This window comes from Heteronotia binoei, chromosome 11 (assembly GCF_032191835.1).
Source record: "Heteronotia binoei isolate CCM8104 ecotype False Entrance Well chromosome 11, APGP_CSIRO_Hbin_v1, whole genome shotgun sequence".
In the NCBI taxonomy this organism is placed as follows: Eukaryota; Metazoa; Chordata; class Lepidosauria; order Squamata; family Gekkonidae; genus Heteronotia; species Heteronotia binoei.
Genome location: NC_083233.1, coordinates 38,595,662 through 38,620,408, shown reverse-complemented (window position 1 = coordinate 38,620,408; position 24,747 = coordinate 38,595,662). Strand labels below are relative to the sequence as shown.

At 43.9% G+C, this 24,747-nt stretch overlaps 1 protein-coding gene across 2 annotated transcripts in view; it reads left to right on the top strand.

Annotated features, from left to right (window-relative positions):
- The first annotated feature begins 448 nt into the window (after positions 1–448).
- Positions 449–24,747, top strand: part of AFF2 (ALF transcription elongation factor 2) — a 531,080-nt gene continuing 506,781 nt past the window's right edge. For both annotated transcript variants that reach the window (XM_060249320.1, XM_060249319.1), the window contains exon 1: positions 449–545. In XM_060249320.1, coding sequence (XP_060105303.1) covers positions 499–545 — 47 coding nt within the window. In that variant the 5' untranslated portion in view covers positions 449–498. The remainder of the gene's footprint in view (positions 546–24,747) is intronic.

The window sequence follows — 24,747 nt, the reverse complement described above, 5'->3', positions numbered from 1 at the left end:
CCGGCTGCCCGGAGAGCGAGGAGGAGGAGGAGAGCCAGGCAGGCTCCGCTCCGCTCGGCGCCAGGACCCGCGGCTGCCGCTGCTGCTGCGACGCGCGAGCGTTTCCCGAGCCGGAGAGCTGCTCCGCGCCGCGGCTTGTGCCTGCCCAAGCTCCTCCCCTCGTGGTGGGTGTCGAAGCCGCCGCCGCCGCCGCTGCTCCTGCCTCTCCCAGCCAGCCAGCCAGCCAGGCGGCTGGCGGCAGCTACAGCGGGAGCGAGCGAGGGAGCCAGCCGCCGCCGCCGCCGCCTGCAGCTCGTGCATCCTGCCGGCGGGTCCAGGGAGCCTCCAGCCCGGGCTTGCCGCGAAGGGCAGAGCGAGGCGGGCGGCGGAGGGAGAGGCGAGGCGAGGCGAGCCGTCCGCCCTCTCGATGCCAGTCCTGCCTGCCCTGCCCGGTGACTTCTCCGAGGCGGGCAGGCGGGGGGACCGGCGCTCGGGAGACTTCCTCGCTCGGCAAACGCTATGGATCTATTTGACTTTTTCAGGGATTGGGACCTGGATCAGCAGTGGTAGGTGCCCCCTCTCTGCTTCTCTTGTGTTGCCCTGCATGTTATCACCCGGTGGCAGGCGAGGGCTGGGCTCGTGCAAACATAATGGTCCCTGCGTGTCCCCGGGTGTGTGTGTATTTGGAGAGGCGTTTTGTTAGACCCGCGTCTCCCCGCACTCCGTTAAGTGTCTTGCCGGTATGGAAAAGGAAGGGACCCGAGAACCAGCCAAGGATTGGGACTCCAGGGCGGGCGGCGAGCCGGCGTTGTTTGCGGTGTCCAGGAGCACATGATGCACACGGTGCATGCCCTTTGCTGAGGATGCTCCAACTTGGAAGTGGTCCATGTGCAAAACAGGGAGTGGATGGGCAAGAAGTCCGCTTTGCTTCCCTCTCTCCTCTGCTCCCCCTCACCCCCGATTTTGTTCATCTTTGAATTCCCCCCCCCCCTTGGAGCGCTCTCCTCTTCCACCCCCACATGATACCTAGCGACTTCCTTGGACCCTGGGTTAAGTTAGATGGATGGGTGAGTGGTTTGGGGTGTCAAGATACATGGGGAGAACAGTGACCAAAGAGAGGAGGAAATTCAGGGGGAATTTTCCCAGAAAAAAAAAATTTATCCCCAAACACTGTGGTTTTCTTGCGTTCCGTTAGTGGTGTCAGTTACAAGATTTTAATCTCCCCTTATTTTGAAACCTGCCAGGATTCTTTTCTTTCTTTCCCGCTTCCACAACTGAAGCATGGGCTTTCCCTTCCTTTCCTCTGGTCCTAGCCACCCACTTGTGCTGGTATTTTAACTCCAGCGGTCCCAGTGTCTTAATTTCTAATGGTTTATGATTTGCAAATTAGTGTGTATTGAATTAAGGAATGGCAAACTTGCTGAACAAAATCAAGTGCTTTCTTTTGGGGGGGGGAAGCAAATGGGGGTGCTGTAGGTAATGCAAGGTGAGGTGTGAAACAGCCCAGAAGTTGCTATTTGATTCTGGATATTTTTTTAACTTGGAAAAGAGGAATGTGTTGTTGCCCGTCAATATTTGAATATTATTTGCCAGCTTCTGGTTTGGTTTTGTGTTTGACTTTGCCAAACTAACAACTGAGTTGTAATCTGGGGTAGTTCCCCTTCTCTAGAATTGCTGGAGGGGAGGATTGGGTGATTTAAGGTGGGCTGTAGTAACTTTGCCAAGAAGGCAACTAAAATGAAAACAATTGTATTTTGTAGCCTTGATCTGCCAGTGCCTTGGAGATGTAGAGGAAATGCTTTGCAAGAGTCTACTTTAATTTCTTTGCTATGTTAAGCCCTTGAACTTGGAAAAAAATTAAAGATGATGGCTGTGTATTGAGGTAATCACTGTCATTTTTTTCCTGAACATACTGTGGCTGTCTTGGTTGGAAATCCAAGAAAATAAAATACCTCCTTTTTTTAACAGCAGTTGAGATTTGGTCCTTGGGACTGTAAATTACCTTGTATCAGTATTAATCTGCAGGCAGGCATTGTGGATCTTGTGAAGTGTTTTATCAGCTCTGTGTAAACCATCACATTATGTTGCTTAATAATCACGCTGTTGTTACTTAAAAGTAATAATCACAATAAAATTAGTGCCCAATTAAATATGCTGCTCCACAGTATCTTTACTCTGCCAAACTAATTTATTTTTGCAGACAGCTGATAACCGCTGTATTGCTGCTCAAACAGTATTTGCATACAATTTGCCTAATTTATGGTGTGGGTAACATCATTAATTTAATAGAAGCTGTTACAACTGAGCATGGAGGTGTTGTTTGAAAACCAAGCGTGTTGTAATGTTTATAGAGTCCAACATTGGCTGAGTTGATGTATTTGGAGCTTGATGAATGTTGAAATGATGTATTTCAAGGAAGAAGAAATGGATGATGTAATTTTGGGGGGAAGCTGTGTTTTCAGGGTTGGGAGGCGTATTTCCTATTATCCACTATTAGCTCACTTTCTCAAAGTACAGATTCGGGAGGGGGGAATGAAATGTTTTTGATTACATGGATTATACTTTCTAATCATATTTGCTTCCCAGAGAGGGGTAGGTGCTTGTGTTTAGTGTGTTACAGTAAACGAACATTCAGATCCATCAGGGTTGGGTGTGTGATGGTGCGCATACACAGCCTGTGAGGTTTCTGAAGCCCTGTTTATGTTCATAGAAATGACTTCTTCTTTTGACCAAAAAGAAAAATTAAACCCCCATATATCCATGTTGAAACTCTCACTATGTCCTGCACACCCGGCCGTCAAACCTCACTCTCATATAATTTTATGTATACCATTAAAACTTTTAGTGAGTCATTTTTGTATACCTTGTGCTTGCATATAAGGCACCTGTCTGTGGCTTTAAAAACCCTATAAGAAGAAATAATATCAGATTTAAAAATCCAGCTTTCTAGAAAGGAGTTCTGCTTTTAATAACTGTTGGCTAGATAAGCAGAGGGTATCAAGACCGTTAGCAGCACAAAGTCCCACTTCAATTCAAAGAAGCTGATTTCAAGCAAGCACACCCTGAAGTATTTAATGTAGACCACTCTGTCTCTCTCCTTAGAGGAGTAGATAAACTGCTGAGTTTACCTCTAGGCAGCTTTCAGCCTACCCCTAAGGAGCATCTAAAGACAATTTACTAGTGGTGAGCACTAGTCAAGTAAGGCACAGCAGCGAACTACCTCTAGCGTCTGGTATCTTGGGATAAAAAAATTGACCCTGGGGGTTAATTGCTGCAACACTTCAGCATGTTCACCTCAGGCTGTGCACCCAACACGGAAACAAATATAGAAGGAAAATGGGAGCATAAAATATGAAATTCTAAATATGATGAGCTTTGGTGGCCATTTAAATTGTAAGTCCTCTGCGGTGGGGGCCTCTCTCCTTCTCTTACTGTTTTAGTCAGGAAAATGGCATAAAAATTCACTGTGCAAATAAAAATGGAGGACCAAGAGCTGCATGAATATTGTCTGCATGACAGAATGCAGGTTTCACTGCTGGTTCTTCTTGGTGTCAGCAAATTAATTCCAGAATCTTCGTGTTCCTGGGGTGGGGTGGGGGGAACCTATTCCCCTCCAATTTTTGGCCCAGCTGTTCTGCTGATGTGCAGAGATTTCTCAAGGGTTATCAAATGATGTGAAATGATGCTCTGGGTACAGATTCCAAACCACTTGTGTGTGTCATCCAAAGCAATGGAAGTTCACCATTTGCACTTCAACGTTCCTCCAGGAATCTTAGAAGCGTGTATTTGTGGTTTTTCCGATGTATCTGTACAGCAGTTCTATAAACCCTGCAAAATGGTGGCTGACTGAAGGTCTTCCAGGGACTTCCTTTGGGGCTAAGTCAGGGTCCGAAACCAGGAATCCCTGATCTAGTATCAAAAAGGGACAGATGTTGCCCTCATCATCCCCCACAAAAAAAAGGTTAAAAAGGGGGTTGGAGGAAGAGATGGGGTGACTTCGTGTTGATGTCAAGGGAGAATGGGCAGAGAAGCCTAGGAGACTTTTTCTTGATGGGATAATTTTATGTATGTGTTTGTTTACTAATTTTCAGTTCAAACATTCTCAAAGTGTTTTATGGTTTAAAAATCACAGTTTTGTTTGTTTAGTAGATTTGAGCCCTTCCCTGAGGTGGCAAATATGATTTGCCCTCTCCTTTATATTATCCTCACAACAACTCTGTGAGGCAGGCTAGGCTGAAAGAGATCGACTGCCCAGGTTCACCAAGTTTCATGCTAAAGAAAGATTTGAACTTGGATTTCCCTCACTGTAGGAGAACCACAACACTGCCACAAAAATGTAGGAGAACCACAACACTGTCACAAGCCCCCCTCCCCCTTGGAGGGCCTAAATGGTGGGAGCTGGATCCAGGCACAATGGAGTCATTTTTGTACACTTTGTGCTTCTTTGTATACCAAAGGCCTTCTTTGAAAGGCTGATTGTAAGTTTGTAGGAGCAACAATGTTAAGGACTAATAGGTTGGATCTGAAGGAAGCCTTCAGCTTAGGGCAAGAGACCTTCCTGTCTGGAAGGAACCTTTGAATCCAGCAGGTAATGTTGTCAGGTGTGTAGGTGTGAATGTGACAGTACAGTAGACTTTGTGCAGGAGTCAGTTTCTTCACTGAATGTATACTTGGTGGTAAAACCAACTTTGTATCTGCATGATGCGGGAAAGGGCCCATATAGCCACCTTCACAGGTTGGATTGTAGACGGGGCCATTTTGAGATACTTTGTCAACACAAGTAAGGCACATCCATTGCTGTGGCCGGTGCCACTCCAGGCTGGGATAGGGCAGTGGCACAGTGACTTGATATGGGATAGGGCTACAATGCAGGGCCTTGGCTTGGACCCAGCTGGCAGTCGCAAGGGCTCAGGAGGTACTACCCGTCACCTTCCACACTGCTGATGGCTTGGAGTGAACTGAATCCCCGCTGTCTATTGGCACCCCAGCAGATACATGGGATGTTTGACTAGAGAAATGGCTGTGACTGCATGTTTTGGTGAGAAAAACAAAACATCAGCAAGTCCTGCATTGTGCAGGGGGGGGGGGGGGGGTTAGACTACATGACTGTGAAGGTCCCTTCAAATTCTATGATTCTGTGCCTCTAAGTTAGGTTTCCTGACTGAATAACAAATGCTATACACATGGAGCTTTGTTTTTAAATCCTGAATACTTGTGTGGTCCCAAGGAGACAAGATGTGTTGTACCATAATGATTAAGCTTGGGAGGCTTGGGTTCAAATTATGCATTGCTTACCCGTGGATCCACTGGGTTGCCTTGGTCAAGTTGCTACCTATGGCTGCCAAGCATCTCTGTGACAGGAAGACTCCTGCCAGTGATCTTCATTGCCTGCTGCTTGTTGCAGATTTTTTTTAAGTCAGCAGCACTGCATGAGCTGTGATGTCACTTCTGGGGAAAACCTGGAAGTGATGTTCAGTAGCTCTAAGGATTTCCGGGTTTTCCCAGAAGTGATGTGATGGTGCATGCAATGTGACGCACCCCTTGCATATCCCTGCTCTCCTCCCCCAAGCTCCTGCTACCTTTTGGACACTCACAATGTAAATGGGACCATGGAGGAGAGACTAAGCCACACCAGAAAGAAAAAACTCTCCGTGTAAAATGCAATTTTAACTTGTTGTGAATAATAAGTATCAAAATACAAAATGAATAATATCAGTACATATCACCAAGTTAAAACCTCATACGTTACTCAGTGCTCCTACTGTCCTTATGTGGCTCTCTCTCTCTCTCGGCTTGACTTCGCGAACGAAGATTTAAGAAGGGTGCAGTAGTCCACGTCTGCTGCAGGCTCGCTGGTGGCTGACAAGACCAATGCGGGACAGATCCGGCCACAGTGGCTGCAGGGAAAAGTCTAATTAGGGGTTGGTGCCTTAGCAGTGCGATTCTTCCTCAATCTCCTTTTGTCCTCAAGACCAGCTATGCATGCGTTCTCATAATTTTAGCTCTTATGTGGCTAAAAGCCACTAAATAACATTCAGTCCAGTGTTAAAAGTAGGTGGTCCAATGGAGAACCAATCCTTCTTCCAGGGACCATTCTTATAAGTGTTGTACAATTTCCCAGGTCCAGTAGTGCCAAAAGTATTCCTAGCTTTCTCTAATTAGCACACATAATAGTGGGAATGCCATAGTAAGTACTATCCTTATCAGCAATGCAGGCGTCCCTACATTGGGGGACGTGTCTCCACCAGCGTGTTCAGTCAAACACATTTCCTCGACTTGGAGGTTGAGAATTCGTTTTGTATTTTGATGCTTATTATTCACAAGTTAAAACTGCATTTTACACGGAGAGTTTTTTCTTTCTGTTGTGACCTTTTAGACACTCAGCAGATTATCATATTATTATAAAGTTGAAAATAACATAAGACTATAAGATGAACTTTGTTGGATAAGACCAATGTTCCATCCAGTGTCCTGTTTTCCACAGTAACCACCCAGATGTCCCCAGAAGGACAACGACTAGGTTCATGGAGACTAAATCCTTCCTTCCGTTGTTGCCTCTAGTGGCTGATGTTTTCAGGTAGACTGCATCTGAACATGGAGGCTCCATTTAGGTATCATGATTAACAACCAAGGATAGCTCTGTTCTCCATGTCAAATCCCCTTTTTTGTGATTGTGTAGAAGAAGAGCAAAGAACCATGTTCTTCCTATGTTACACAAAAACTAAATGTTATCTGTTAGACCATGTAAAAGTAAATTCAGGCTGAGATTAAAAGAACTGGCAGATAACCCTATTACAATTGTGGCTCTTTGTAATGCAAAAATAAATCAGATTGTATCTTGAAAAATATAAAGGTCCAATCACTTTGAATGTTTTTTTTTTTACAACAGTTGATTTACATGAGGCATCAACAGCAGCCCAATCACCTCTACCCAAGGAAACATCTTTCCATACAAGCAGCTTAAACTCTCTAAACAGTTACACAAATAGAAAGTGGAAAGGTCACCCTGTGGCTGACAAAACCAAGAACGAGGCCATCTGCAAGCCAGGTCTCTTTCACTCTTGGTCTTTGTCTCTCTTTCTCTCCCTCCTTTCTCATTCAGCCGGTCTCCACCAGCGTGTTCAGTCAAACACGTTTCCTCGACTCGGAAGGGAGAATCATGCTTGCATATGAGACAAAAGTGACCTGTTTGGGGCTGCAGCATCTGCAATTCTCCATGCACTTTTTCCATACACTTCCGTGGATCACCTTTTTCGGCCCCTGTGGTTTCTCTGGCCACATGTTGGAGCTGGGTGACATTTCTGATGGGCGCAGGTGAAATAGAGCAGATTACTTGTCTTTGTTCTGTGGCAGGAGTTGCAGAAAATTAAAATATTGAATGAAAATGTGTGTCTATTTAAAAAAAAAAACCTTTATCCTTTCTTTTCTGTTGTCCCTCAGAATGTTTATTTTGGGGATTTGTATTGTGGACGTCCCCAAAGTAATTATTTAGAATAGCTTTCACTGTTGGTTTCCTTTTGAGTTTTTTAAGGGTTTTGTTTGCAACGTAGCAACAAGAAGCTCTTAGTATACGACTGAGGGATTAAGGTCTGTCAAAACAAGCAGTCCAAGTCTGTGCCAAAAATATGGTCTGGGGTGGCAAAAGGGTACATGAGCATCACAATCAATGACACTCTCACACACTAAATTATTCCCCTTCCAACATATGAGTTGCAAAGAAAGTTCAACTGGAGAGGAATCTGGGTGCTTTGTTAATACACAGGCTTACACACAGCAGAGTCAAAAATCAGAGCTGGCATCGTGACAATCTAATTGTTTTGCTAACGGGTCACCCAAGAATTGTACAACTTTTAAAAACAGAGGGACTAGGAAGGAGGGAAAACAAAGGTTTGGGTCATCAAGAAGTGGACCCAATGGGAGGGGGAGAATTCCAAAACCTCTGGATAGTTTTATGTAGCTCAGTGGTAAAGCACACACTTTGGATGTATAATACGTTCATTTAATGGTGGTGGAAAGTATGATCAAGTTGTAGCTGATGTTGACAAGTCCATAGGGTTACCAAGGCAAGAGATGAACGGTGGTGGTTTGCCATTGCCTGCGCTTGCGTAGTGACTCTGGCCTGGACTTCTCTAATGGTTTACCATGCAAGTACTAACCAGAGCCAACCCTCCCTGGCTTCCAAGATCTGATGAGATCAGGCTAGCCTCAATCATCCAGGTCAGGACCTCCACTTAATGGAGTAAAGCAGCAAGGCTGAGAAAGTAAAGCAGTGAGGCTAGGAATGACCCTGGCAGAGGCTTGTAGTGCCTTCCTGTGCTGACTTACTTGGAAGTAAGGCCTACTGAAGACTTTGCCAGTCCAAGGAGACAATACTAGGCTAGTGAGCCTGGGGGCTGACATATGAAACTGTCAGAGCATTGGCCCTCTATATACTGGTTCCTCTAGCTAGAGTGGCTCTCTAGGAACTCCGGCAAGAGAGGCATTTCCTGTACTTGCAATTTGAGATCCCTTTAAAGAAAAGACTGGAGATGTCAGGGAACATGCAGTTGAATACAGTAACTAGCTTGCTGGACTTTGACCAGGAAGATGTGTCTGTGTGTGTGTGTGGGGGGGGGGGGGTTTCGAAACGCATTAGGTGACTTTGAGCCTGTCCTTCTCTTTTTCTGTCAAGTCTACTTCATAGGGTTCTCATGAGGATGGAAAAACAATAGGAAGAGCCCTGTAAATACTACCCTTAAAGATGGAATTAAAAATGTGATAGAGGGACCAATAATAATCTGACTCAGTATAGCACAGCTCCATGTGTTTGCTTTTAAAAATTATCTTTATTATTTTGTCCGTGTCTCCAGCTGTTTAATGAAGCTCCCAGTGGTCTCCTGTCCAAGAGACTGATCATCTCAGCAGTTCCTTCGCTTTGGAAATGCAGCAGCCTCAGCTGCTCTTTCACCCTGACCATTCACTGGACCAGCCTCCCTGTGTTTCTGTGTAACCTCTGTTAGCATGCTGTATTTTGCTGGTTTTATATATTTAATGTGCTGTAGGGTCAGGGATTGCCCATTTCTGCCTTCACAGTGGTTGCTGTGTTCTTCAGGGGCAGGAAGTGTATTTTGCTCTGCCTTTACTTGAGTGCTAGGCTTCTGTTGTAAAGTCAGGTCCAAGTTGCCACTGTTACAATAACAGAGTTTGTGTGCTCAAGCATAGTTTGCGCATGATTTCTAAATCCCAGAAACAGATGTAATCTGAAAGCGTGGAATTCTTCTCTTCCCACCCCAGGATTACTCTCTGCTAGGGCTGCTGGGGCAGGAGATAAACAGACTTGGATTTGAGCTCTTGAGCTGCTAGCTGATCATCACGGAGGAAGCGAGACAATGCAGTGTAGTATAGGGGTTGGACTGGGATCTGGGAGGTTCAAATCCTCCCTCTGCTGTGAAGCCTGTTGGGTCTGGGGGGCTTTTGGGTTATTCCCTGTCTGTCAGTCTTACCTACCTCATAGGTTGGAGGTGAGGATAAAGCAGAGGAGGGGGAGAACAGTGTATTCCCACCCACCTTGGAGGAGGGGCTGGATAAAAAAAATATCTAGATAAATAAACGCATCCACAGCATATGTCTAAAGAGACACCAGAAGTAACCTCATGAGCAGTATTGTAAAGCTGTGTCATGACTGAGAGAAAACAATATGCTGTAAAGTTGCTGTGCACCAGCAGTGTATGGGGGTGGGATAGGGTTGCCAGATCCAAGTGGGAAGCTCCTAGAGATTTGTGGGGTAGAGGCTCGCATCCTTAATTGTGGCCATCTTGAATACACTTTTCCATTTTGCCTGTTGATGCTTCATTGAGCTTCTAGATGAAGCTGATGTATGCTGAAACCCTGTAATGCCTCTCAGCCTCAGGACTGCATTTTCCTCCTTTGAACTCCAAGGTCTGCCTTCCTTCCCACTGAGCTGGTGGCAGATTGTTAATGGGGAACTTTAAACAAATGCTTGGGATTGGCTATGTCCTTGATGGGTTCTGATATCAGCTGGCAGTAAAGGCAGTCAGCCAATGGTTTAGTCCTGTTTGGGTCTTGAACCTTCAAAAAATGATGACATTGCCTAGAAATGTTAACCCTTTTAAAGACATCTCCTTCAGTTTTTGATTTTGTTTAGTTTTTTTCAAGTTTCTGAGGGTAGCCATGTTGATCTGCAGTAGAACAGTTAGGTTTGAGTCTAGTAACACCTCACAGACCAACAAGATTTTTGGGATGTAAACTTTTTGAAAGTCTGATGAAAGGAACTTCTTGAAAGTTTGAAAGCTCATCCCCTGAAAATCTTGTTAGTTTCTATGGAGCTACTGAACTAAAATCTGCACACACACACCCCATTCTGTTTTTCAACTACTCCAAAGAAAACTGGATATTTCAACCATTCCTGATAATAACAAAGGAGAGTGGAGACAACGTAAGCCATTTTGAAGCCCCACTGGTGACAGCAGTGTGGGTATAAATGATGTAAGTAAATATGCAGACAGAATGTCCCTTAAGATCTTTGCTTTGGGGACAAAAAACGTAAATGTGACCCTGCTCAATGTGCCAGAAATGTAATTATAAACTTAAAGATCGAAAGTTTCCAGCCTGATGTTAAGTCCCATTCTGTTTTTTCAAAAAAATAATTTTATTTATTTGATCCCATCCATTTTTCAGGGAGCTTGGAACAGTGGATATGATCCTCTTCACAACACCCCTGTGAGGTGGGCTATATTGAGAGGGAGCGACTGGCCCAGGGCCACCCAATAATTTTCATGACTGGAACAGTATTTGGATTTGGGCCTCCTTGTTCGTTCTTATACTTGGAGTGGGGAGGTGTTTCTGTTAGTTTTAGTCTGTACAAGCAGACTTTTCTTAAAATAGCTACTGTTTTCAAGTTCATTACAGTGCCTAGAAGGAAAAACTCATTGAAAGCTTTTACTGTTCAAAGATGGCTCAGTAATGGTGCTTAGTAATCAAAAGAGTTGTTTAAATTGTTCCAGTGTCTCTTGGCCATGAACTCCCTGACCCTAATTATCTGTAGACTAATGGAGATATTGAGAGATAAAAAGATGACATTAAAAGGTGGGGGGGGGGAGGGTGGAAGGGAGGAAAACAAATTCCCTGTCAGCAGGGATTTTGAAGTCCACTTCAGACGACTTTGAATGATGTGATGGCCTTGGTTGAGAGATGCATTCAAAATGTGCCACATAGTAAAAGTGAGTAGCAGTGCAACCCAAAGCAGAGTTAAAGCCTTCTGAGTCCATGAAAATTAACCAGCATAGAAGGATGTAACTCTGCTTAGGACTGCACAGCTAATGAATGGCCTTATGGTTCTGAGATTTTCCCGTAGCAATGATTATTTCAGGATCCTGGTGAAATAAAACAGGTCAATGCTGTAGAAATGATTATTTCAGGATACCAGTGAAATATGACACCAGATCAGTGTCATGGAAATGGTTATTTCCGGATCCTGGTGAAATAAACCAGGTCAATGTGGCCTTTTCAGTTATGGTGCCCTCCCCAGAGAGGTCTAGAGATGCCACCCTCCAGGTGGGACCTGGGGGAACCCTGGAATGATAGCTCATCTCCAGACTACAGAGATCAGTTCCCCTGGAGAAAATGGATGCTTGGGAGGGTGGACTCTATGCCACTGTACCCAACTGAGGTCCCTGTCCTCCCCAGGCTCCACATCCAAATTTCTAAGAGTTTCCCAACCTGGATCTGGCAGCATTATCTCTCATCCCCTGCAGGTGACTAGGGATGACCTAGCAGCCCTAGAGGGGTCTATTTGGCCTCTCTGCTTGAGGGACTGATGTATCTATGGGACTGCCTTCTCTGCTATGCCCCTGAAAGAGTGTTACGCTTTAATGGTCGAAACTTGCTGGTGATCCCTGGCCCTAAAGAGTTCAGTCCTGGCCCTGACCTGGTGGAAGTCTCTGCCAGAGAACATCAGGGCCCTGCGAGATATTTTACAGTTCCGCAGGGCCTATAAGGCAGAGATGTTCCGCCAGGCTTTTGTTTAATGATAGCAATGGTTGCTGAGCAGGTGCATCCCTCCCTTTCTCCCGCCTCTCAGGTGCCCCACCTCTCAGGTGCCACCTCTCAGGGTGCTGCATCCAGAAATCTGGATTGGAAAAAAATTTATTAGGACGCCATCAGGGTTTATAATTGTTATTTTAATTGAGTTTAGTGCTTTTAAATATATGTATTTATCAATTATGTTGTACATCACTCAAGAGCCCAGCTTTTGTCGGGATAGGGCATTTCATCAAGTTGAGGGAATAAATAAATAAACATATATCTCATTTGATTAATACCCATTTGTTTACACTGCTGCTTTCCAATTTTCTAGATTGTTAACTGAGTTTGTATGATAAGGGTTTCTTTATCAATTTTATTTTAAAATGTTTTATATTGTGCTTGTCGGCTGCTTTGGACAAATATCAGCTTTGAAATGTGGAGTATAAGTACTCTAATCAAATTATGAATTTCCTTATTTCAGAGTATCCAACTAGGAATCTGAGAGACACGGGTTCAAATTCCTGCACTGCCGTGGATGCTTGAGGCAGTTACACACACTCAGCCTTATCTGCTTCACATGGGTTTTATTGTGAGGATAAAGTGGGAGTGAGGAAAACAATGGGAAGGGGATGTGGCTCAGTGGTAGAGCATCTGCTTTGCATTCAGTAAGTCCCAGTTTCAGTCCACTCCTCGACGTCTCTAGTTAAAAAAGGAATAGGCAGTAGGTGATGAGAAAGTCCTCTGCCTGAGATCCTGGAGAGCTGCTGCCAGTCTGAGTTGACAATACTGACTTTGATGCACTAAGGGTCTAATTCAATAGGGGGGTGGTCAACGGTAGCTCTCCAGATGTTTTTTTGCCTACAACTCCCATCAGCCCCAGCCATTGACCATGCTGGCTGGGGCTGATGGGAGTTGTAGGCAAAAAACATCTGGAGAGCTACCGTTGGCCACCCCTGAAATATAAGGCAGCCTCATGTGTTCATATGTTCAATCTCGTAAGCCACTGTAGGCCCCCATTGGGGAGAAAATGTGTCATTAAATAAATAATGAGGAAAACCCACAATAAAATCAAACTCATATGGAAACTAATCCTACGGTATAAGGCCAGATATATTACTATCAGGGCCTTTTTTTTAAAAAAAGCAGGAACGCACAGGAACGCAGATCCAGCTGACTTGGTGTCAGGAGGTGTGGCCTGATATGCAAATGAGTTCCTACTGGGCCTTTTCTGCAAAAAAAAGCCCTGTGTGAAACAAGTGATGTCAGGGGATGTGGCCTAATATGCAATGAGTTATTGATGGGCTTTTTGTACAACCCCCCCGCCCCGATTATTATTACTCTATAACTGATAAACTCAGATGCAAAATATGCCCCCTCAGAATAAAGCCGCTTCAGACAACATGATAAATATATATATTTGTTGTTTTATTCCTCCCTTCCTCATAGGGTTGCCGGGTCTGTGTTGGAAATACTCAGAGACTTTGGGGGTGGATCCAGGAGAGGATGGGGTTTGGGAAGGAGTGAGGAGGGGCTCAGCTTAGTACAATGCTATAGAGTTAACCCTTCAAAGCAGCCATTTTCTCCAAGGGAGCCTATCTCTGCCAAATGGAGATAAGCTGTAAAAGCAGGAGATCTCCAAGCCGCACCTGGAGGCTGGCAACCCTATCCTCCATTTTTGACTGGCGGATTTCCCAGGGTCTTCGAAATAGCTCTGTGGCTGAGTGGAGATATGAGCCTTCCTTTCCCCACCCCTAATCTTAAACCACTACACAACAATGAATACTGAGTAAAATAAATGAAACAAATACCTCTTGAGTGGCTCATGAAAAGCAGTGGGCTCAGTTGGGAGTTGAGAAGATTAGAACTCAACACCGTGCTTGGAAAACAGAAATCAAAACAATGGTGTATCTGTCCTGGACTGCACCATTTCAGAATGCAGGAGGACCTGGCTTGGAAATAGCCTGTTGCTTGGTCACTTCCAGGTATGGAAGTTTCATAAAAACGTCTTCCCAGCCATTCTTTTAGGACATGTATGACTAGCATAATTATCAGCTGGGCTAGTGGAATCTTTTGTGGACTAGTAAGTTTTGTGGACATAGCCCTCAGTTTGCAAGACCTGAGCATAACTGTTAGACTGTTGACAATGTTTTATATTGTAATTTGTAAGTTTTACATGTTGTGAGCCGCCTTGAGCCTGCTTCGGCAGGGAGGGCAGGATATAAATAAAATATGTTATTATTAAAAATAGGATGTTTTGGAAGTCATTAATTCATAGGTGACCCTTATGGGCACTTAACACACACTTAAGGGCACTTAACACACACAGAGTTTTTGTGAACATCTGCAAGCTTGGGCTTGCGTGGCAGCTCTTTACCTGCCTTACATTCAGTCAGGCTCGAGAATTGTGCACTTCCCTTGGGCACACAAGATTCTATCTCTAGCATCTCCTTGTAAAAGGGATCTCTATCTGACATTGTGGTGCGGAACTATACCAATCAAAGCAGGAAATGCTTGGACAGGTGTCTGTTTGGGTGCAAAGCAGCTTCATATTTATTTAAACTGTAAATTAACCTGTTTATATCATACTTTTTATCTTTTGGTTTGTACTGTGACTAATAACAGTTCTCCAGTAAAGTTCTTTCTTGGCCCTTCTATCAGGGATCCTTAAACAGGAGATTATCAATCCTGAGGTTTCTGTATCATTCCATATAAAATGCCAGCCCCCTTCCAAGAATGAGCTGTCCCAGTTCCAACATTATGTACTCATGGATCTTTAGACCCCCCAGCTACCCCCAAGAGGGCATCAGTGTCTTTCAAATAAAACAGGAAAAGTGGCTGTGGAAGGTTCGGGCTGTTTGGTTAAGATTAGAATGATCTGAAGTGAATCTAACACATAGTCAATGTCAGTGATCAGGCGTACGGAGGAGAAATGGACATCCCAATACACTTCTGTTGTGCCAAGGTCTGTGTAGACTTTTAAATGGTTTGTCTTGTATCTTCAGCAGAGAAAGGGGGAAGCTTGATAAACTTATTCCAAGGGGCTCAAGAAACCAAAGTGAATTCTAAATGTAGATTAGGCGTCAACGTTGACAGCCGAGGCAGCATTACCTCAGTTGATTAATTTTAAGGATACTGGTCAATGATTTTAACCAACAGCTATGCATAGCAGAATCTTAATAGGATCTGTCTGTTAAGATTATATAAAGGAGAGTGTTTGATCTATTTCATAGGGTAGTCCCCCCCCCCCCACTTCTTCCAAAGCTCCACTTTAACTTCATACAAATAATGCATTAGTCACACTGGATAAAATGGCATATTGAATAAAGTTGTGATTTTGTCTGCCGCTCATAATCTGATTTAGCAAAGGATTAAATCTGTTTGAGTAGTTTATTCATATCATAAAAGAGATTGTTGGCTGAATGAAATCTTTTACATCTGCCACTTTCTACCTCATTGGGAAAGACAGAAATGCGAAGCCCTACTCTCTTTTTTATCCCCTGGCATTTCTGAGAATGGATTTTTGCTTGTCTCTATATTTGGGTGGTAGATTAGGGTGGGATTAACTAGGACATTCATGACACCTGGGCAAAGGAAGACTCTGAGCATGGAGCTGCAGGCCACCTTGACTACTAGCATTCCCTGCATTGTGGGCTTTCCAGAGACATCTGATTAGCCAGGGTTGGAAACAGGAAAGTGGAATGGATGGATCTTCGATCTGAACCTGCCAGGCATACTTGGGTACTTATGGAGGAGGATCTGTTAATGGCCAGTTGAAAGTCATTCCTAGGCAAAGCCCACCCATTGCTTCCTCCCATGCCACCACAAGGGCTCAGCTTTGCCCTGCCCTGCCAGAGGAGGAGTGGGCCCAAGACTTAATGCCTGTTGCTTCCTGCACTAGTGAGATCTGAGGGCAGCTTGAGACCCTGCACTGCGCTGCCCCGAGCAGTTGCTTTTGGTGACTTGGTGTGCTAACTGCTGTTAATCACTACATCTTAATGGAAACTCCAAGTCCAGAGGCAGTCTGTCTTAATACTAGAAGATGGTGGGGGGCAAAGTGGAATAGGACTTTTTTTTTTGTGGCCTGCTTATAGGTTTCCTTGACATACTGGTTAGATGCTGTTGAAGACAAGATAATCGTCTAGGGAGACACTTGATCAGATCCAGCAAAACTCTTAGGTTTATACATATTTTATTGAGGAGCATGCCTCATTTTCTTTGCACTTCCTGTAGTATCTGCCACTGAAGCCTCAGATATCAAGTGCTGCTGTTTTTTAAAGCACAAAACAACTGTTCATGGTGAAAACTTTTGAAAACATTCCATTCTCTCCCCCCCCCCTTTATTTTCTGTTTAAAGCTCCAATCCAGACCTTCTAGTTGCTGAACCATGTTGAGATGCTACAGATGAACATTTGCCAAGTGGTAACATAACCAGGGTGTTCATGTAATGCTTTGGTAGGACAGTCCCCTTTGCTGCCCTCCCAAGTAGGGAGGAGAATCTTATCTTGCATCTACACCTTATCAGAAATCCAGAGAAGCAGAGGAGTGGTAAAATCCCCCTTTCCCTTGGCAGAACAATGCCAATGACTGTGGCTTAATTTAATCATGACACCGGAGACAAAAGTACTGCCTGTGGGACTTCTTTGTGCTGATGCAACTGACATCTCCTTGGGCATGGGCTGCTAACCACGCAAAGCGACTGTTTGGCTTATGGTGACCCTGTAGGGTTTTCAAGGCAAGAGACATTCTGCAGAGGTTTGCCATTGTCTGCCTCTGGTAGTGACCCTGGTGTTTCTTGGTGGTCTCCCATCCAAATACTGACCAGGGCTGACCCTGCTTAGTTTCCAAGATCTGACAAAAGCAGGCTAACCTGCCATCCAGGTCAGGACAGAGAAACGTATGTGAAACCTATGTATACTGCATCAAGTTCCATTATGAAAGACAGGTGGGAAATGAATATAAGTTATTTGAACCTTTTTTTTTAAGCTAGTGGCTGCGGCCGCATCCTGTGGCAGTGGATTACATAAGTTAGTTATGTCTTGCTTTAAACTGTTTTTTTCTGCAGAATAATGACTACCGCTCAATTCCACTGGGCAGCCCTACAGAGGGAGAAAAGAGAACATTCTCTTCTATTTCTCCATACTTCTTGTAATTGAAATAGGGACATAATCTAGCCAGTTTGTAAAAGCCTCAGGCAGTTACCAACATTAGCCTGCATGTATATACAGCATTTTTTTTTTAAAAAATGTGCCCTTTTCTGTTATTGTTTCACAAAGCTCGATACTTGAACTGCTTTTACAGTGGCTAGTGCATATGTAGAAGGAGAACTAAGAGGGAGCCTTTGTCACATCATTCTTTTAATTATTTTGGCTCAAGGAGCACAGTGGATTCATATTTTAAGTGTAATTAAACACACATAAATCCCTGTGCCTGCCTTTAAGGGAAGCAAAACCAACCACAAGGTATTTGTCCATGCAGATGGCCCACAGTCCTTGAAAGTGGTCTGCAGATGGAGGATTCATGCAAGCTTGCTTCCAGTCTGAGTAATTCGTATACCTAAAGTGTCTGTGCTCAGCAGTCCAGGGGTTAGTAGATCACAAGAAAAGATCAGGTAGGTGTCCCTGATGATAAGGCTGGCTTGTCGTCCCAGAGGCTGAGTGACACCATGCCTGCCATCTCTCTTAATAAGTGTGCTAATTACACTGAGCCTGATAAGGCTTATGCTATTTGTCTGGGCAAAATGTAATTTCCAGTTAAACAAGAGAGAGTTCAGTTTAATAGCCTTGGCAGAGATTGGTTGGACCTCCTTAAGAGAGTCAATTTGTACCATTAAATCCACCTTTATCAGATTGCAGGTTTGAATCATTATTGATATTATTTAGCTATGAGTAGGGCTGTCATCTGATGAAAGTATTACAACTTCCTGGGTGATTAAATTCGCATCAATTTGCATGTGTCTTAGTTCTGAAGAATACTCTGAATCAGACTTTCCCTTCTTTGATTTCAATGGAGCTTCCTTTCCAAGACATTAGCATAATTGGAACTTTATAACAGGGGTCAGCAACCTTTGACAAATAAAGAGCCAAATGACATCAGAATCCAGAGCAAGGGATCAATAAAGAAAGTCTGTTTATGCAACTGAAGATATACAGCTTCTTAATACTGATGATTGTCATGCTTAATAATCCACAATGTTTCTGTAGCCTAAACACTGATTGTTGTGAGTTCTTTCATAGGGAATAGCATGCATGAGCTTTCACAGTAAGTAACTGCACAACTATTTTAGTGCCATGGCAGTCTATGCAGGATTCACACTTGGATTATTAGCAACAGTTCACCTCCATCATGTCCCAGTCCGTAAATCATCTATAAGACACCTTTAGTTCCATAAAATCTTTTTTTCTTTGCTGAGATATCTCCTTTGTTATTTATTTATTTATCTATTTTATTTATCTGGGATTTATATCCCGCCCTTCCCACCGAGTGGCTCAGGGCGGCTTACAACATATATAAAACTAACATAAAAATATAAAATTACACTTTAAAATTAACATTTCATAATATATAATTAAATTATAATAATATATATTAAATATATAATAATATATATAATTGTTAGGCATGGACTACAGGACCAGCCTAGGGTTTCATGCCTGCATTCAGCTCTTCTCTTCATCCAGTTGCCCAAGAAGAGGCAGTTCAGAGCAAGCTTTGGTCACCTGCTTCTTTTTCTTAATTCTGTCCTTGTTAAGATTTTTGCAAAAATAAGAGCTTTTGTCTGTGTGTGTGTGTAGAGGGGTTGGGGTAATTGTCTGGATAATTTTCCTGAACCCTTCTGTAAGAGGGTTGTTCCATCAAAACAAATGTCCACCTGGTCCTGTAGTCTAACTCTATAGTAGTAACCAGCTAGATGTTTCTGGGAAGCTCACATGTGATGTATTGACAGTGAAGAAGGTTATCATCTGATGGTTATCCTCTACTACTAGCATTCTGTGTGATCCTCATGCAGAACTGTAAGGTTCCATTTTGTGGCTGTTCTAGGTCATAGCCACTGTATCCTCTGTGAATTCATCTTCATTCAGTTGTGTTAAAGTTACCAGAATCAATGGCTGTTGGTATATCTTATGTTTGAGAGTTTCATATATCAGTTAGGCATTTTTGTCTACTCTAAAATGATACTATATCAAATTTCTTTGGCTGATCCAGAGTTTGAATTAGAAATAGAGGAGGAGAAGGAAAAATGGCTCTTGTAAACTGGCAGCTGAATAGTAGTGGCCCTTTCACTTGGTTTGGTGTAATGGTTAAGTGTGCGGACTCTTATCTGGGAGAACCGGGTTTGATTCCCCACTCCTCCACTTGCACCTGCTAGCATGGCCTTGGGTCCGCCATAGCTCTGGCAGAGGTTGTCCTTGAAAGGGCAGCTGCTGTGAGAGCCCTCTCCAGCCCCACCCACCTCACAGGGTGTCTGTTGTGGGGGAGGAAGGTAAAGGAGATTGTGAGCCGCTCTGAGACTCTTCGGAGTGGAGGGCGGGATAGAAATCCAATATCTTCTTCTTCTTCAATCTATTCACTATATCCATTCAGAGTTTCAGCCTCATTTATGAGAGTGGCTCCTGCATAGGTCCTAAAACCAAACAGAACCAAAATGATAGAATTTGAAGTTAACAGCAATGATGATCTAAGTGTATTCAGGAAGCAGTGGAAAGTCTGCATATGTGTGAAGGAGTTTACACTCTTGCCCCTTCCCTCCTACCATCAGGGCTACCTCTGGACTGTCTGGCATCCTAGGCAAGGCTACCTTCTGCCCCCTCCCCCCCCCGCACTCATAATGTCACTGTCACATGGGGGCATCCAGTTTGGTGCCCCCAGTGGCCAGTGCCCTAGGCAATTGCCTAGTTTGCCTAGCGGCAGGGTCAGCCCTGCCTACCATATGGGGTTGGACTCAGACTTTTCCCTTTCCTCACTGTCAGTGGTCTGAGGCATCTTCTCTCTGTGTTAGTGGTTACACACACCTCCCCTCCTTCTGCCTGCTAACTCTCTGTAGCTTGGTCAAGAGTTTCGATCTATGCATGAATTAATCGCCAGGTGCTTTGGGTAAGAACTTTTGCTCATAGTCTGAAATATTTAGAAAGAAAAAGGATCTTTATTACAAATCAGAGAACATTTTGGCCAACACTGCTTGAGGTGGAAGACTTTGTTGTCCTTTAAACATTAATGGATTGAGTGCTCCATGCCTGAAACATGCATTACAAAAGCACTCAAACTTCCGGCATCTGGTGGTAGAGGATAGCTGTACTGACTACAATGTCCCACAAGTAAACTTATTTTGGTTACTTTTTATCTGACTGAATGCCTTTCATTGAAGTAAAATACACTTTTCATCTTTTCTGCAGTCAGAGGACTGAAGTGACTTCCCATTTGATTCTTAAAATAAACTTTATTACAAATCAGCTCTATTTTCTAGGACCACAGAAGCATAGGTAACTCTTATCAGAACGATAGCCTAGGTGTTAACAGGAACTAATCAAAAGAAACAAAACCAATAAGCTAAGTTATACAAGTCACTGGTTTCACCTAGGCATTCCATTCTGAGAAATGGACACGAACAAAACTAGAACTTTGAAACAGAAGCTGATCAAGGCAGACTTCACTCCATTTCTCCCCTTTTACCAGTCCTTTGCTTGGACAGCTTTCACAGAGTGTGTTAACTCTTGCTTTCCCAGCTGGGAGGGTTTCTCTCTGGCCTTTCCTGAAATTGGCTTTGAGTACCCATGTGTGCTGCCTTGAACTTTTACCTAATCGTAACTAGGCATGCAACCTTGAAGTTTATGGCCCAAAGTCAGGATATCCCTAAAGTGATCTAACTTGCTTCTTTCTGGCATGTGGGTAAATGAGCATTTTCAGCCTGCACATTTGTTTCTATAGAAGAAAACCATCTCCTCTCCTCCTGAAAGTTGAGGAATTTATTGCTACGTTCCCAGGAAAGAGGTGACCTATCTGGGACCAGCTTCTCTTGTGTGTTAAACAAGGTACCCTGTGTTTCCTTATCACAATAAATGAAATCAGGAAAACTGCTGTCAAAAGGAAAATAGTGGTTCATCCCCTACCACTCTTCTCAGCAAGCAGCGTTTGAAGTATTTATCCAGCAGAAGGAGCCTCCTATCAGATTCTGTGTAAGAGTATTTACTATAAATTATCTGCAGTTAGGTCCCTCTGCTCCAAGAACTGTTTTGATAAGCAGCCTTTCTACCTACCTGTGTTGGGGAAGAGGTGAGACTGTGATCCCCTTTGTGACACAGTAGGGGATCGGGAATGGCCTTCTACTGTTGATCCTCTGGTAAGGGTCTGTATGGGAGGGCCCAGAGCACCCAACCACCCCTATATCTTCCTTTTTAGCAAAATCTTTGAACCGTGACTGAAGAGACATGAGGACCCAGGCAGTTTAACAATAACAGCAGTTTACCTACAGTGCTCAAACAAATAGTGGGTAATAAAAACTTTTAATGCAGCAGTGAAATTTATAAACAGTAAAGGTTGGTGCAAAGCAATAAGAAAAGCCCTAATGCGACTTGCTAAACATTCCTTTCCCTAATATCAAAAACTCACCCCTTGGATAAGGGATCTCTCCTGCTGCCTTCTCTCCTGCAGCCTTTTCCAGAGAGAACAAAGCTCCTTTCAAGCCAAGCCCTTTATGCTTTTCTCCAAGGTCACACCCCTCTTGGGGTAGTTTTCCCTCCAAAACCTCTTCACCCAATCAGAGGGACAGAAGGGATCCTGGGAGATGTAGGCCCCTGTATCTACTCTTAGGCAGGCTTCTCTCTGCTCTCTAGGATGCACTAGGGTTGCCAAGTCCAATTCAAGAAATATCTAGGGATATTTATCTATCTACTCACGAGTTGCTGAACTTCCAACTTCTTCAAAGTAACACAGAGCAACCAAAGGTTCAAATTTACCTTTCCTATGCAAATGACCTCTGAAAAGATGGTGCAACCAAGGGAGAGTCTGGGCTGCTTTCACAGCCACTGGAAGCAGCCATGCTGTTCTGCCTGCTCCCCTCACCCCCATTCAGCCTTAAAGACACAGACACACCATCCCAAGAGGAAGTCTTTCCAAGTAGAGTCTGAAGCCTCCGGAGGTGGGAATGGCATATGGTAACTGTGGGCTTCCTCCCACCGGCCAGCTGACTGGAGGGGGAAGGAGCCTGGGAAAGCGGGAGAACCCCGGCTGGGAGCTGGGGATTGGCAAGCCTAGGATGCACTAGGTCTCAGATCATGACACCCCTCCACAGGACCCACTGCCATTTAGTCTTTTCTCCATCCAGAACAGCCTCCAGCAGCAGATAGTCCACACGGCCATTATATAGCATTGAGTGCTATTTCCCTTCCTAACTCCCACCCCCTTCCCTGTCCTATCCTTGTTTCCCTTTGTGTCATCAGATTACAAGCCGTTACTCTCAGCTGGAAACAGCCTTGAGCTCATTGGAAGAAAGACAGTAGATTAAATGTAATACATAAATAAACATTTGTTTATCTTTGTGGGTTTTTAAAGCATCTGTTCACCTTTTCAATTATATACAAGTTAAGGAGATTTAAAATGATCTCTTTAATTCTTGCAACAGCCCTGTACAAAGGCCAGTATTCTTATCATCTGGATTTGAGGTAAAGGCAGGGACCGTCATGGCCTCTTGCTTAAGGCTATGAATGGAGCTCATGGCTGATTTTGACTGGGGCTGGGGGGATTTTGTGGCATATGCTTTTCTTGACCATAATAGTATATCAGCATGGTGCTATCATGTAGTAAGACTAGGCAGCAGATTTAACAGTATCCTTATCTCTAATTCTTATCCTTATGCAGCTTGATTTTTTGCAGATCTCTCTTGTTCATTTTGCTGACTTAGGAAGAAGCTACAGGCTAGAACCGAGTCACTTTGATCGTCAGGACACAGGCAGAGAGCATCCTGAGCTTTGTTCAAAACTTGCAGAAATACACACAGGACAAAAATAGCCATGTCTTTAAGGGCACATGTGTTCCAGCCACCCCAGCGGAAAGAGGAAACCAGAGTGGTTTACAAGAGATGTGAAACCTTCGGTTGTTCTCTTGTGACTTGAGTGTAAACTGCAGGTGCAAAGAGCATCAGTGAAGACAGTTGTAGCAGGAAGAGGGATTTTGCAGAGTGTCCCTTGACTTTGGAGTGAACTCAGCTTCCTTCTGTCTGTGGAGCGGAAAAACCAAAAACAGCACTACAACTTTTTGAATGCTGGCTCAGTCATCAGTCTCACCACTCCCACCCCTGCATCAGTTGACCTGCCCGCCTTTTTTATTTTGAAATGGATGGCTGCATAAACACTCATGCATTTATCCAGGCGTTCATCACCTAATTAATTTTAACAAAAAATGAAAAGACTTTTTAAAGGGCAAAAAAATGACTTGTGGATTGGAGATGAGAGTTTCTTGGAGACATTGGAGGGGAAGGCAGCCAACACAGACCACACACAAATGGCTTGCTTCAGTCATGTAGAACACCACCACCACCACCCCCCGCCCAAACATACACACACGCATGTGCAGTTGGTCCTTGAGATTAAACAGTTGGGCTGACTGGAATTTTAACCTTTTCTCTTGGCTAAAGGCAAGGGTGACCAAACTTGCTTAATGTGAGAGCCACATAGAATAAATGTCAGATGTTTGTGAGCCACAAAACATGAACATCAGATGTTTGAGAGCTGCAGGGAAGGAAGGAAGGAAAATAGCTGGGGAAAGGAGAGGTGGAAAGAAAGCAACTTTAAATGTATTCTTCAAGCTGCCAGCTGGCTTGTTTGCATTCCCTCCCTCCACAATATTGCAGTATAGAAATTAAAGGATATCACACTTCACAAAGTATCTCAATACTTAGATACTGTGTTTTATTTTATATATATAGTAAGAACTCCTTGCTTGGAAAAGAAGCTGCAGGGCTTTTGTATTTTCTTCCCCCTCATTTCTGTGTTTGCTAATGTATTGTTTGTTCTAGAGTCACAGCAAGTGGGAGTTAAAGCTTAAATGCACCGTTTGCTTCTTTTAAAAGGCATTTAGTGTACAATTACTGCTGTTTACTTTCTTGTAATTGTTGCATTTTCTAGGTTTCACTGGGCTTAGAAAAATGGGTATCTGCTATATCTTGGAGGCCTGCATCCCATTTCTTTTCTAAAAAGCACTAATTGTAGCTTATAGAGACAGATACACAGATAATGCAATGTTTTGTACGTATTTTACAAAGTGGCTATGATACTGATTTGCATAGTGCAGTTGGATAAAGAGAGACTGAAATGTCCTTGATATATTAAGTTGCCCAGCGTGAGCTGTTTTGCCATCACTTCATCCCATGGTGTTGCTTTTTAAAAGATCAGGAGCTAGATGGGTGGGGTGAGGGTGCAGGTCCTAACTCAACTCATGCCTGGCCAGGGCCTCATGCAGCCATCAAATGGGGACAGTCTGCCTCACTGGTCTTAATTGTAACATTGTCTGTCTGCAGATAAATCCATTTTTACAACATTCCTTAGGGTCTGATGTATTGAAAAATATGGAACAATGGGAAGTGTCTCATCACACTGAGAAGAGCACAGGTCTGTAAGCAGCATTACACCCCTAAGAATGGCAGCTCCTCTCTTCTTTCCAGACATGCCTTCAGAGTCATCTAATGGCAGGGAGGTGGTGGTATACTGATTGGTTCAGTCCATATTGGTTGGATTGCAGGATGCTGGGGGGCCT